General features: G+C 36.3%; 1 protein-coding gene across 2 annotated transcripts in view; it reads right to left on the reverse strand.

Moving 5' to 3' along the window:
• Nucleotides 1–8,086: 8,086 nt before the first annotated feature.
• nup214 (nucleoporin 214) overlaps nt 8,087–15,000 on the reverse strand; it is a 51,138-nt gene continuing 44,224 nt past the window's right edge. For both annotated transcript variants that reach the window (XM_053230407.1, XM_034300597.2), the window contains 3 exons: nt 12,908–13,047; nt 9,839–9,872; nt 8,087–9,489 (listed from right to left, as the gene is read on the reverse strand). In XM_053230407.1, the coding sequence (XP_053086382.1) occupies nt 9,453–9,489; nt 9,839–9,872; nt 12,908–13,047 (211 nt within the window). In that variant the 3' untranslated portion in view covers nt 8,087–9,452. The remainder of the gene's footprint in view (nt 9,490–9,838; nt 9,873–12,907; nt 13,048–15,000) is intronic.

Consider the following 15,000-nt stretch of genomic DNA (forward strand, 5'->3'; position numbering starts at 1 on the left):
AATAAACAAATCATGTGTGAGAATCATGTGGAAATAACTGAATCATTTAAGAATCACGTGGAAATAACTGAATCATTTAAGAATCATGTGGAAATAAATGAATCATGTAAGAATCAAATCTAGAAATGAATGAATAGTGTAAGAATCACATGTGGAAATAAACGAATCGTGTATAAGAATCACATGTGGAAATAAACGAATCATGTGTAAATGATAATTTATGTGACAGAAACAACGTGCTGGTCCGGCTGATTTATAGCACGCATCATAGTCACATGATGAAAATCACATACATTTAAAATATAACTTTTCTATTTGCAGTATTTGTATCTGTATATAGGACAGAAGTAATGAGAATGCCGTCCTAATAATCTCTTGGCTGATCTTCAAAACTCACTGCTAACGTTCTTTAAATACTTTATGACGCTTTACATACACAACGCTCACTGAGGTTTCTCAGAGGACCTTCAGCTATTTATAGCAACTTTAATGTAAGCAGCTTTAAATTCCGGTCATGACTCTGAGCACAACAGAAAGAAAAACTCAAAGGACAAGCAATAACACTGGGCGTTTTCTGTGTGACAGAGCAAACAGGAAGTGCGAGAGAGTCAGGTTTTTGTGTCTTAACATCTCTGAAACTGATAACAAGTTACGTGTTGTTCGTGGAGGAGGAAACAGATTAACCCGAGTTACTCAACAGCTCCGATCGTCACTCAGCCGGCTGCGTTTTAACCAGCTCGGATATTTAAACACATTTCAATTCCAAAATCAACCTCTCAAAGCTTCTGAAGTCTATTTGAGATGGTGAAAAAAAAATCAGAAAAACTCAAATATATTTTACAATATTCATGTGGTACTGTTATTTTAGCTAAAGTTAGCCATGACCTGCTCGGATAATCACGCATGGCTAGCATTCCCAAGTGCCGAGCTAAATTTACAGAAAGCCATTAGTCGCTAACGCACACCTGTTTCAATCTGTAATGCCTAGCAAACATAACAGATCTCTTACGGCTAATATCCGCGCGTGTTAATATTACAGCTTTTTCATCCAGGACATCTATAGCTACAGCCGAAAAAGCCCATACTACTCTAATATATAGCGCAGCAACCATGCTAATTATGCTAGTCTACAGTGTGCTTAGGTACAGTGTGATACGTGGTTTGGGACGTAGCCCATGACGGTTTAACTGGAGCACTTCGGAATATTCAACACAACAGACATTTACGGAAATATAAAGTAATTTGCATTGTTTTGTCTTAGATATATTAAAAAAAAGGCAGAGACAAAGCTTATAATATAATTAAAGAACTCTGTAATTAAGCACAGGTGTTTTATAACCAACATTTTTTCATCACGTGAAGTACAGAAATAAAAAAGGTCCTAAAACAGAGCCTAGAGAAACACCGACTGCCTTTTATACACATTTAATCACCCAAATTACAACCAATTACAGTATAGAAGTGAATTTCATTCAACATAAAATCTATAATGGAGTTGTGAAGAGAAACAGAATGATTCATATTGTCTGGATGAAGGTTGTTTTTTTTTATGCTAAATAGGGCTAGCTTTGGAACAAGGTTGCAGCTGGACAAGAAAGTCAGTGGGTCATGTTTTATTAATTTATTTTTCTTGGACTGGTGTAAAAAAAAAAAAAAAAGTCAGCGTCCACCAGGATCGTGCTTTAAAGCAAATCGGAATTAAATCTAATCAATTTTTAAACAAACATAAGCTCTGGCAAACAAAGGCAAAGTGTAAGTGCAGAGAGTGTGTGTGCGATGTACAGAACCACATCTGTTGTAAACGATTATTGTTATTATTGTGAAGATTTGGAGAGAGGAAAAGGGTTTTTATGGAGTGGATAATGTCCCTACATCAGAAATGCATTTGGACTACAGTGACCTTGTTTCCCATACAAGGACTGAGGAAAAAAAGAAAAAAAAAGTGTCTCTGTTTTCCACTGCCTGAACTTTTTTAGGCTCGTTTCAGATGTGTTTACGAGGTGTTTGAGTTGTAATTGGGCTAGACATTTTGCTGAGATCTTTGCTGAGAGGAATCTGTCATCCGTCAGAGAGGTTTTAAGAAGGACGTCTTATCTTTTTATCAGCGTTAGTCTCTTTGGACTGTCATCGCCTTGGCTACATCCCATAATCGGTGGCACTTAACACCACAGAGAGGTGAACTCGAGATTAAAGAGTGACGTCAATATGAGGCACCAGATACAGTAAACGTCAAAACAGGGCTGAGTGATACGACAATAATATCGATATCATGATATATGATGTCACAATATACTTCTGAGAAATTATGAGTATCACATTAACAATTTTTTTTTTTTATAATGGTTTCAAACTTTGATTGAAACCATTGGATTAGATGTTAAAGTTCTGTACTGTTCGGAATCTTTAAAATCTTAAAATCTTATTTTTTTACTTTTCAATTCAATTCAATTTTATTTACAAACCACTTTTAACAATGAACATCTTCACAAAGCAGCTTTATAGAAATCCAGATATAGATATAGACCTTTTCTTTTAAATACTTGAAAGTATTGAGTACTGAGTATTATTTTTACTTCAGTCTCAGTAACCCTTTGGCTTCATGCTACCTCTGACATATTTTCACAGAGAATACTTTCAGTTTCATACAGAATGTTGCTTTTCTTAGTAGCACTTACTTGGCCATTGTTGGTGTTTGATGTTGGATTAATGGAGAAAGTTGGTGTTAGTAAGCCTTTTATAAGAATGTTGGTTTTTGATGCTGTTTTCATGGTGATGGTTTGTGTTTAAGGGTGTTTCAATGGAGAATGTTTGTGTTTAAAGGTGTTTCAATGGAGAACGTTGGTGTGTAAAGGTGTTTTAATGGGGAATGTTGGTGTGTGAAGGTGTTTTAATGGAGAATGTTGGTGTGTGAAGGTGTTTTAATGGAGAATGTTGGTGTGTGAAGGTGTTTCAATGGAGAACATTGGTGTCTGGAGGTGTTTTAATGGAGAATGTTGATGTGTGAAGGTGTTTTAATGGAGAATGTTGGTGTGTGAAGGTGTTTTAATGGGGAATGTTGGTGTGTGAAGGTGTTTTAATGGAGAATGTTGGTGTGTGAAGGTGTTTTAATGGAGAATGTTGGTGTGTGAAGGTGTTTTAATGGAGAATGTTGGTGTGTGAAGGTGTTTTAATGGAGAATGTTGATGTGTGAAGGTGTTTTAATGGAGAATGTTGATGTGTGAAGGTGTTTTAATGAAGAATATTGGTGTGTGAAGGCGTTTTAATGGAGAACGTTGGTGTGTGAAAGTGTTTCAATGGAGAATGTTTGTGTTTAAAGGTGTTTCAATGGAGAACGTTGGTGTGTGAAGGTGTTTCAATGGAGAATGTTGGTGTGTGAAGGTGTTTTAATGGGGAATGTTGGTGTGTGACGGTGTTTTAATGGAGAATGTTGGTGTGTGAAGGTGTTTCAATGGAGAACATTGGTGTCTGGAGGTGTTTTAATGGAGAATGTTGATGTGTGAAGGTGTTTTAATGGAGAATGTTGATGTGAGAAGGCGTTTTAATGGAGAACGTTGGTGTGTGAAAGTGTTTCAATGGAGAATGTTTGTGTTTAAAGGTGTTTCAATGGAGAATGTTGGTGTGTGAAGGTGTTTTAATGGAGAACATTGGTGTCTGGAGGTGTTTTAATGGAGAATGATGATGTGTGAAGGTGTTTTAATGGAGAATGTTGATGTGTGAAGGTGTTTTAATGAAGAATATTGGTGTGTGAAGGCGTTTTAATGGAGAACGTTGGTGTGTGAAAGTGTTTCAATGGAGAATGTTTGTGTTTAAAGGTGTTTCAATGGAGAATGTTGGTGTGTGAAGGTGTCTTAATGGAGAACGTTGGTGTGTGAAGGTGTTTCAATGGAGAACGTTGGTGTGTGAAGGTGTTTTAATGGAGAACGTTGGTGTGTGAAGGTGTTTCAATGGAGAACGTTGGTGTGTGAAGGTGTTTCAATGGAGAACGTTGGTGTGTGAAGGTGTTTTAATGGAGAACGTTGGTGTGTGAAGGTGTTTTAATGGAGAATGTTGGTGTTTAAAGGTGTTTTAATGGAGAACGTTGGTGTGTGAAGGTGTTTTAATGGAGAATGTTGGTGTTTAAAGGTGTTTTAATGGAGAACGTTGGTGTGTGAAGGTGTTTTAATGGAGAATGTTGGTGTTTAAAGGTGTTTTAATGGAGAACGTTGGTGTGTGAAGGTGTTTCAATGGAGAATGTTGGTGTTTAAAGGTGTTTTAATGGAGAACGTTGGTGTGTGAAGGTGTTTTAATGGAGAATGTTGGTGTGTGAAGGTGTTTCAATGGAGAATGTTGGTGTTTAAAGGTGTTTTAATGGAGAACGTTGGTGTGTGAAGGTGTTTTAATGGAGAACGTTGGTGTGTGAAGGTGTTTTAATGGAGAACGTTGGTGTGTGAAGGTGTTTTAATGGAGAACGTTGGTGTGTGAAGGTGTTTCAATGGAGAATGTTGATGTGTGAAGGTGTTTTAATGGAGAATGTTGGTGTGTGAAGGTGTTTTAATGAAGAACGTTGGTGTGTGAAGGTGTTTTAATGGAGAACGTTGGTGTGTGAAGGTGTTTTAATGGAGAACGTTGGTGTGTGAAGGTGTTTTAATGGAGAATGTTGGTGTTTAAAGGTGTTTTAATGGAGAAAGTTGGTGTGCGAAGGTGTTTTAATGGAGAATGTTGGTGTTTAAAGGTGTTTTAATGGAGAACGTTGGTGTGTGAAGGTGTTTTAATGGAGAACGTTGGTGTGTGAAGGTGTTTCAATGGAGAATGTTGGTGTTTAAAGGTGTTTTAATGGAGAACGTTGGTGTGTGAAGGTGTTTTAATGGAGAATGTTGGTGTGTGAAGGTGTTTTAATGGAGAACGTTGGTGTGTGAAGGTGTTTTAATGGAGAACGTTGGTGTGTGAAGGTGTTTTAATGGAGAACGTTGGTGTGTGAAGGTGTTTTAATGGAGAACGTTGGTGTGTGAAGGTGTTTCAATGGAGAATGTTGATGTGTGAAGGTGTTTTAATGGAGAATGTTGGTGTGTGAAGGTGTTTTAATGGAGAACGTTGGTGTGTGAAGGTGTTTTAATGGAGAACGTTGGTGTGTGAAGGTGTTTTAATGGAGAACGTTGGTGTGTGAAGGTGTTTTAATGGAGAATGTTGGTGTTTAAAGGTGTTTTAATGGAGAACGTTGGTGTGTGAAGGTGTTTTAATGGAGAATGTTGGTGTTTAAAGGTGTTTTAATGGAGAACGTTGGTGTGTGAAGGTGTTTTAATGGAGAACGTTGGTGTGTGAAGGTGTTTCAATGGAGAATGTTGGTGTTTAAAGGTGTTTTAATGGAGAACGTTGGTGTGTGAAGGTGTTTTAATGGAGAATGTTGGTGTGTGAAGGTGTTTTAATGGAGAACGTTGGTGTGTGAAGGTGTTTTAATGGAGAACGTTGGTGTGTGAAGGTGTTTTAATGGAGAATGTTGGTGTGTGAAGGTGTTTCAATGGAGAATGTTGATGTGTGAAGGTGTTTTAATGGAGAATGTTGGTGTGTGAAGGTGTTTTAATGAAGAACGTTGGTGTGTGAAGGTGTTTTAATGGAGAACGTTGGTGTGTGAAGGTGTTTTAATGGAGAATGTTGGTGTGTGAAGGTGTTTTAATGGAGAACGTTGGCGTGTGAAGGTCTTTTAACGGAGAACGTTGGTGTGTGAAGGTGTTTTAATGAAGAAAGCTAGAGTTAGTTGGTCTTTTGAGAAGAATGCGGATGTCTGGTTATGTTTTCACTGGCATTATTGGTGTATGATGGCATCAGTGGAGAATGTTGGTGTATGAAGGTAATGTAATGGAGAACGCTGGTGTTTGTCGGCCTTTTTAAAGGTAATTGTTGCAGTTTGAGAGTTTTAATGGAGACTGATGGTGTTTTATGAAAAACGTAACTGTTTCTTGGCATCTTTTGGAGAAAGTCAGTGTTGTGCCAGGCTTTGTTGAAGAATCTGGTGTTTTGTTGGTGAACACTGGGTTTTAACGTGACTTTTACTTGTAAATACTTGAGTGTATTGAGTACTGAGTATTTTTTTTTACTTCAATCTCGGTAATCCTTGGACTTTATGCTACCTCTGTGCAGCACTTTGGTCAATGAAAGCGGTTTTTAAATGTGCTTTACAAATAGATTTGATTACATCAACGTGCTGGCATTTTTAACATGTACTCATCACCTCCACATTTAACTGGCGAAGATTCTGACACCTCACATTCTGCATTTTTTAAACTTAAGCATCTTTTTCCTACTTAATTGTGATAACTGTTATTGTGAAGCGACATGGTTAAGATTCATGTAGCGTTAAAAAGCTGTTCAATAAGCACAAGTAGAGCTAAAAGCACATTTATTTCTGAAGTAGAATTATTGTAATAAACACCATTATTGTAATAAATGAAAGTTTAGGAACTTACCACGATATAAAGAATCAGCACATGCCTATGATCTGTCATGTATGACTAAAATGAATGCATGCCTTCTAATGTAATATTACAGTAAATCAATTCCAGTGAGTCGTACAAGTTTTACAGGATAAATAAACATCTAAAAGACATTTGCTGGCTTCTGAGCTGAAAAAATATCAGCTTCTGAGATTAATAGGTGTTAGGATGCAGGAGAACAGAATGACTTGGTAATTTGGAGAAAGCTGCCGTCGTTAGTGTGTTTATCGGTTTCAGGCTGCTGATTTTTACTGCCCTGCCGAGGACAGCTTTGAGATAATAATTACCAAATATTGCCGATCGCTCCACAGCTCTGAAAATAAGATCGCCCTTTTTTTTGCCTTTACAACCCATTAACTCCACACTCACACACTAATTAGGAGGTTCTGATTGAAAAACAGGATAATTAAAAAGCCCTCGCTAGTTGTGTATCAGGATTGAAACATGGCCCTGGTCCTCGAAAATAAATAAATAAATAAATAAACATAAGTAAGTAAATAAAATGATGAAGCATAACACGGGGAGGTATAAAGTCTCTGAGTCACACGACGTGCCCTGAACATTCGGCTCCTGCTGTAGCTCGTTATTCCTAATAAGAGAAAGATAAGAAGTGAGTGAGAGTGACATGCTCCATTACACATTCTCAACTCCGGCATCTGGATGACGATCACAATCTCCTCAGACTGAGGAGAGAAGAAAAAAAAAAAAAAAAAAAAAAAAGAAAAAGGCACTAGCAAGACTAGGGCTGCTAAACACTAACAGAAAAGCGTTCGCACTATTGTTGCTATTGCTTGCGAGTTTGAATTCATGAATTATCCGTGCTCTTTGGGTAGAAGTGGACTAAATACTGTCTCTCTGCTGTCAATCACAGCGACACCAGCCAATCACGGCCGTCTCTGAGCTCATGTATGTGGAAGAGGGCAGATAGCGCTTTCCTCCCAGTGTGATATGTTGCCCCAAACTTTGCCGTTTTTACATTTATATCTAACACTTTCATATTAGATTATACACAGGAGATGAAAACGACATTTGTACGATGAAAACTCAGTTATCAAGTCCTTACATTTGCTATTTAATTTACTAGTTTTCTTAATAATTATATATTTGTTTTTCTGTCTGTATATCATGATATTTTGGATATTATTCTCAGTTTAAGGTTTTAAACTAAACAGAAATATTTAGTAGGTTTTTTTCTTAGAGTATATTATTTATTTACGTGTGTTTTGCTATACTGCATTGTATCTCGTTCAGTTAGCTCTATATTTCAGTAATAGGTTTTACATATTTGAATTAATATTTGGGCCTTTACAGTTTCTTTTTACGATATAAAATTTAGACATTTAATTTACTTGAAGGTCTTAAATGTAGATAAAAAGGTGTTAATTAGCGACATACAGAAAAGACTATTAAACCGTTATTCGCAATCATTTACACGACAATTAATCATCAGTTAAAAATCATAATTCAGTCATAATTGTGAAAGAACTACTTCTGCTTGTTTAAACTTTGCCTAAATACAGTTATTTAAATATTTCTTTAAAAAAAACATGACTAGAGATGAATAATGAGATTGTTTACCATATTAAAACCAAATAAAATGAAAAATAAGAAACAGCACATTTCTTTCATTAGATTTTATTTGAAGCCGGTCTTATCATTGTGCTGCAGGATGGACATTCCCGGTTAAATTAAATTCATCATTTATTCAGAACTCATGCAGTGTATAAAATAATATTCTATTCATTTCACAAGTCTCACAAATCTTCATGGAAACATAATATCATGTTTCAGTCTGTATGAGGAAGTGGGAAAGGGCTCTGGCGCCTCAATCAGAATCAGGACATTCACCCTTTAAGCCTAATTCTCTGAAAAACCCCGTACAATCAACACACTGACTTACAGCAGCAAGTGCACAAGTAAACATCTGACCATCTGACCATAATGCACTCTGAATGTGAATGATGGAGTTCCTCTGGACAGTGTTGGTGTTTGAACGGAAAACATTGGTGTTAATTGGCCTTGAATGGGTTTTTTTGGCGGCATTTTCACAGAAAATGTAGAAGGTATATAAAGGTGCAGAAAATCTATAACACGTAGAAGGCGTTTTAATAGAGAATGATACTGTTTGATGGCCTTTAATGAAGAACATTGGTTTTTGGTGGTATTTTCATGGTCATTTTTGGTGGTTGAAGGTGTTTTAATGGAAAATGTTGGTGTTAGTTGGACATTTATAAAGAATGTTGGTTTTCTTGTGGCATTTTCATGAAGAATGTTGGTGTTTGATGGACTTTCATAGCAGTATTTACTTGGCCATTGTTGGTGTTTGATGTTGGTTTAATGGAGAAAGTTGGTGTTAGTAAGCCTTTTATAAGAATGTTGGTTTTTGATGCTGTTTTCATGGTGATGGTGTTACTAAGCCTTGTTTTTTAAAGAATGTTGATTTTTTTGGTGGTATTTTCATTAAGAATGTAGGTGTTTTAATGAAAGAAAGCTGGTGTTAGTAAGTCTTTTATGATTTTTGGTTGTATTTTCATTGGCATTATTGGTGTATGATGGCTTTCAATGGAGAATGTTGGTGTTTAAAGGATTTGTAATGAAGAATGTTGGTGCTTTCCTAAAGAATGATAGCTTTCGCTGGCATTTTCAAGAAGAATGTTGGTGTTTGAAGGTGACCAAATGGAGAACGTTGGTGTTTGTTGGTCTTTTTAACTCTAAATGTTGGCGTTTGATATAGTTTTAATGGTGACTGTTGGTTGTAACAAATGGTTACTTAGCATTTGTTGGAGAAAATCAGTGTTGTGCCGGGCTTTGTGGTGCTCTGATGGTGAACGCTGGGTTTTAACACGATTGAGATTTGAAACTGCGCATCTACACAAGTCAGTTGGACTTCAGAGTATTTTTGTAAGCTTTCAGATGCGTAGAGATCCCTGCTTCCAAAAATGCTAATCTAATTGCAGAGTGTGAGAACAGCAGAGTTTCCAGCAACTAGCTTCTCCAACCAGCAAACGTCTGAGAAGACGACCTAGAACGAAAAAAAAATTAACAAAAAAAAAAAAAAAAAAAGAAAGAAATTTTAATTTCTTCACACACGCATTACTTTACGACTCTTCATGATGCCAAAGACATTGAGAGTCAACATGTAAGAATCCCTGAAGAATCTAGCCACAAATAAATACTGTAAATTAGTGCAAAGCCCAAAAATGGCTGAAAAGGACAAGTGGGGAAAAAGCCCATATTGCATTCTTTTGGCATATTTCCTTCTTTTAACCTTCTCTTTGCATTTAAAGCAGTTTTCATCGCTCTGAGCAGAACTGCGTTTCCGCTATGAATATATCATCAGTATTAACTGGACTTTATAAATAAGGACTTACTGATTGGTGTTCGTATTCCCGAAGCCCCCGAAACCTTCACAAAAAAAAAAAAAGGAAAGAAAAAAACAAATACAACAAATAAGCAACGCATTGTAACTTGACATCACATTTGCAAATGAGTAAGTGCACACACACACACACACACACAAAACACTTTTGTATTCAACAAAACAGCAGCTGATTAAAAAAAAAAATTCTGTCCCACCAGTGAGAAGTGGCACGGTAATTAATTACAGTGTACGCAGTTAAATTACCGACGTGTCCCACATTCACCCCGACTCGACAACAGCTTCTGCCTCAACAACACTCACTAAAGCTCGAGAAAGCGGCAGTGTTTGTTGGAGAAGCTCGGGGTGTAGCAGCGTGTAATTATTCTAAAGTTTCTAGAATGTTCTCCCTGTCTCATCTGCCATGTCTGTTCTTTTACAGAAGACACATAAACTTAACACATAGATACATTAGATTTGGTGTTTCTTTAAAATGTTGTGTGAGATGGAGAATATTTGAGTGTTTGTTGGTGTTTTGATAAAGAATTTTGGTGTTTGTTGGCCTTCAACAGTGAATACTCACATGCAGTGGTGTTCATGTTGGTGTCATGTGGTGTTGTGACAAATTATTTGATGGTGTTTTTAAAAAAAAAAAAAAAAAAAAGGCCTTTGTTGGTGTTTTGATAGTCTTTTAACGAAAAACCCTAGTGTTTGTTGGTGTTTTAATAGTCTTGTAATGAAAAACATTGGTGTTTGTTGGTGTTTTAATAGTCTTGTAATGAAAAACGCTGGTGTTTGTTGGTGTTTTAATAGTCTTTTAATGAAAAACCCTAGTGTTTGTTGGTGTTTTAATAGTCTTGTAATGAAAAACATTGGTGTTTGTTGGTGTTTTAATAGTCTTGTAATGAAAAACATTGGTGTTTGTTGGTGTTTGTTGGTGTTTGTTGGTGTTTTAATAGTCTTGTAATGAAAAACATTGGTGTTTGTTGGTGTTTTAATAGTCTTTTAACGAAAAACCCTAGTGTTTGTTGGTGTTTTAATAGTCTTGTAATGAAAAACATTGGTGTTTGTTGGTGTTTTAATAGTCTTGTAATGAAAAACGCTGGTGTTTGTTGGTGTTTTAATAGTCTTTTAATGAAAAACCCTAGTGTTTGTTGGTGTTTTAATAGTCTTGTAATGAAAAACATTGGTGTTTGTTGGTGTTTTAATAGTCTTGTAATGAAAAACATTGGTGTTTGTTGGTGTTTGTTGGTGTTTTAATAGTCTTTTAACGAAAAACCCTAGTGTTTGTTGGTGTTTTAATAGTCTTGTAATGAAAAACATTGGTGTTTGTTGGTGTTTTAATAGTCTTGTAATGAAAAACATTGGTGTTTGTTGGTGTTTTAATAGTCTTGTAATGAAAAACATTGGTGTTTGTTGGTGTTTTAATAGTCTTGTAATGAAAAACGCTGGTGTTTGTTGGGGTTTTGACAGAGAATGTTGGTGTTTTGATGGAGAACTCTGATGTTTGTTGGCCTTAAATAGTGAATAGTATTTAATAATAATAGTATTTAATGGTAATTCCTAGTGTTTAATGGAGTATTAATGAAAAAGGTCGCTCTGTGGTGGTTCTTGGTGGTGTTTAAATGGTGTTTTGATGGAAAATATGCCATTTGTTGGCCTTCAGTAGAGAATACTGGAGGCTGGTGGTGGTGCTGTAGATAATGTTTATGTTTCATGGTGTTTTATGGTAAATCATGGCGTTTGTTAGTGCTTTAACGGGGGAAAAATTATCTTTGTTGGTCATTAATGATCAACGCTGCAGTTTGTTGGTGTTGTTGTGGAGAATACTGACCGCTGATTTTTTCTGATAGACAATATCGGTGTCTGATGGTGTTTTGATGGATACTGATGGTGTTCTGATGGATAATGATGGTGTTTTGCGATAAATTCTCGTGTTTGATGGATTAAATTTTTTTAATCTTTGTTGGTCGCTAAAGCACTTTGTGGTGTTTTGATGTAGAATGTTTTTTATGATAAATTAGAATTTTTGTTTAATGAAAAATGATGGTCATTGTTGGTTGTTGATGGACAGTGATGGTGTTTGATAGTGTTTCAGTGGTCAGCTTTGGCATTTCCTGTTGTTTTGCGCCTAAATGCTGGTGTTTAAAGGTGTTTTGGTGAAGAAAACTAGTCGCCGATGGCTGTTTGGTTGAAAACGTTGGATGTTTTTGGATGGTTAGTGTTGTTTGTTGGCCTTGTTCGACGGTGTTTTAAATAAAAAGAATGTTTTTTGTTGGTTGTCGATGGTCAGTGTTGGAGTTTGATGGTGTCTTGATGGAAAACATTGGACACTGATTGTTTATTTGATGGAAAATGTTGGTGTTTGTTGGTCTTTAGTGGTGAATGTTGGATTGATGTGCACTGAGCTTAATGGAATACTGATCCATAGGCAAACCAGTGCACTAATAAGCAAACTGCTGTCCAGAACACTAATGCGAGGGTCAGAGATTCGGATATTCATCTTTTATTCTCCACACTTTATTTATAAATGGGCCACTTTATCCTGGCGATTTTTTCTGCAAGATTTACAGCTTGGTGGAATGTGGGTTAATAAGGAAGCCAAACAACAAACACAGAGGCATGAGAGACAGAGAGCTTCCTCTGGTGATATTAATAACAAACTGATGGAGAAAAACAGTGAGGGTTGATGAGCTTTTATGTGAGTGATCGGGCCATTCCTCTGGCACGGCTTTCCGATTCATTCCCTTTATTACAATAATGCACAACAGGAGGGCGTAAATGTTGATGCTCAGACAAATTAATCTATAAAATCTTTCGCATTAGCATTAATTTCTGTGCGGCTGCTTGAAAGGAAGCACATAATCTGTAAATTTATACAGATCGTGAGTACAAAGCGAGAGAATGAAGACGGATAATGGCTCTGTGACTGGGAAAGAGCCGTTTAATAGAGACAGAACATCTCTCAGACGCATGTTACACGCTAAACATCAAAATGTGTGGCTGTCACGTCAGGGTGAAATCTATAAACTTTAGCATGACTGCTGGGTGTGAAAAAGGTGGCGTGTGGGTGTGAACTCACCTCCGGAAGAACCGAAGCCTGAGAACCCGCTGCTCTGGCCTCCGAATCCCGGGCTCTGCTGAGCCAAACTACCGAAGGTTGGTGTGCTGTTCTGACTAGCCAGACTGCCGAAGGTGGGGCCGCTGGGGGGAGACGCAAAGCTGGAAACGTGGAGAAAAAAAAGGGGAAAAAAAATGAAAGAAAAAGGTTAATAAATATTACAAAAGTTTTATGCTTTCTTCTTTCGTCACTGAAACTAGCAAGCAACATTTTACCACCATTTTATTATTAGACATTTTATTATTATAAATTTTTATTTTTTTTTTTTTATAAATTCCAAAAAAAAAAAAATATACAAAGGAAAAACAGTGACTTTTTTTCCCACTGTAACAAAAACATAAAGAAATAAACAGATAAAATAATAAAATGCAACAAAACTATGGCAATGCATGGTGTAAAATATTACTCATTCTTTCATCTTCATTGTTATTAGAATTGCATGCAACATTTCTGTACCTTTCGCTAACATCCTATACGTTCGATTGTGTTATTTAGCATTAATGTGACATTTTATTCAAGTTATAAAGAGCTCTGGAATCATAAAATGGAAGAAACTGTAATTTAAGGGTGACAGTATGAATTTTGAGCAATTTTTATTAATAAATCTAAATCTACTCTTATTTCTAATGCATACTAAAGCTTCCTAATGCTTGATCTCTATCTATCCATCTGTCCATCTATCTATCCATCTCTCTCATGCAGGTGATGTGCGTTAAACTTAGACAGAAATACCGGTGACCTCTGACCCCAATATAAGAGCCGATATTTGGCAGCTGACCTTCTTCTCGACTGAGAGGCATGAAAGTGCTTTTCAGAAGCAGAAAATTTTACTCCACATGATTTTTTAAGTTTAAATATGAACAGCTTTAACAATCGTAAATGTTTGATTAGCTACTGCAGTCGCGTTATTTGTTAGAAGCCAGTCCAGGAACACGAGAGAGAGAAATTTGCGACACTGGCACAAAGTATAACAAATACATAAAATTTTTATTTTAGCTTGAAATGATTTTATTCATGGAGTGTTTGTCACTATAGTAATATTTTAAACATAACTAAGAGTCAAATAAGGGTCGAGTGTTAGACGCACAAATGTACTGAAATGTGCAGTTAAAAAATTATGTGTAAGAAAAAAAAAAAAAAAAAACAAGCAAATGCGTTGAAGTGAACAAACGTCTGAAAATATGCTGATGAATATATTTACGCATGTCTGAGAAATAAAGCTGTTCATCTTGATTCCAGTTTCACAAGTGTGACATTTTGGCCATTTTCTTTTCCAAGACTTTTAACGCAGGAAAAAAATTCCCCAAATGCTTGTGACTTACACACACAGGAAGGAGCAAGAACTCAGCAGTTTTTCTGTAGAATAAAACTCAGGGCCACATGGTCAGAAACACTGAGGTGTGTGTGTGTGTGTGTGTGTGTGTGTGTAATCTGAAACAGGCACATGAACCTGGGATTATCTTTCCATAATCTAACCCCCGCACCGGTTCACCGCTCCGAGTTAAACGCCTTCACGTGGAGCGCTGGAATGCCGAGGAGACGGATGAGAGCTGGAATACACGAGAATAATCCCTTATTATAATCCGTTATTATTCCCAGATAATCTCACGGAATAAGAGTTTCCCATGAACAACTGTAAAACTGATTTTTTTTTTAACAGAATCTAATCAGATGAAATGTTGCGCGACGTCATAAATTAAGAAATAAATGTCGAATCAGCGAACGTGGATCACATGGATGGTGTTTTCACGTCATAAGAGGATAAACGTCCTTCTTAATACAGAACATTTGATTTACCTCGCCATTTGGCCAAAAACAATTAATACGCTTAAGGTCTGATATTACGCAATAAATAAATAAAAAAAATAAAAATAAAACAGGCAAATATGAAGCTTTAAAAGCTTAGCCACTCTGAAAACCCCTGAAATCAAACAGCCTCTTGTATTTAAAGTCACCTTACACTTTATAAATCATTTAATTAATGACTAAATCCTTTTAAAGGAATTAATCTGACTGGTTAAAGTGCAAGAATTTGAAATGCACAGGTTTCAATG

The sequence above is a fragment of the Pangasianodon hypophthalmus genome, chromosome 27, assembly GCF_027358585.1.
Source record: "Pangasianodon hypophthalmus isolate fPanHyp1 chromosome 27, fPanHyp1.pri, whole genome shotgun sequence".
Classification (NCBI taxonomy): Eukaryota; Metazoa; Chordata; class Actinopteri; order Siluriformes; family Pangasiidae; genus Pangasianodon; species Pangasianodon hypophthalmus.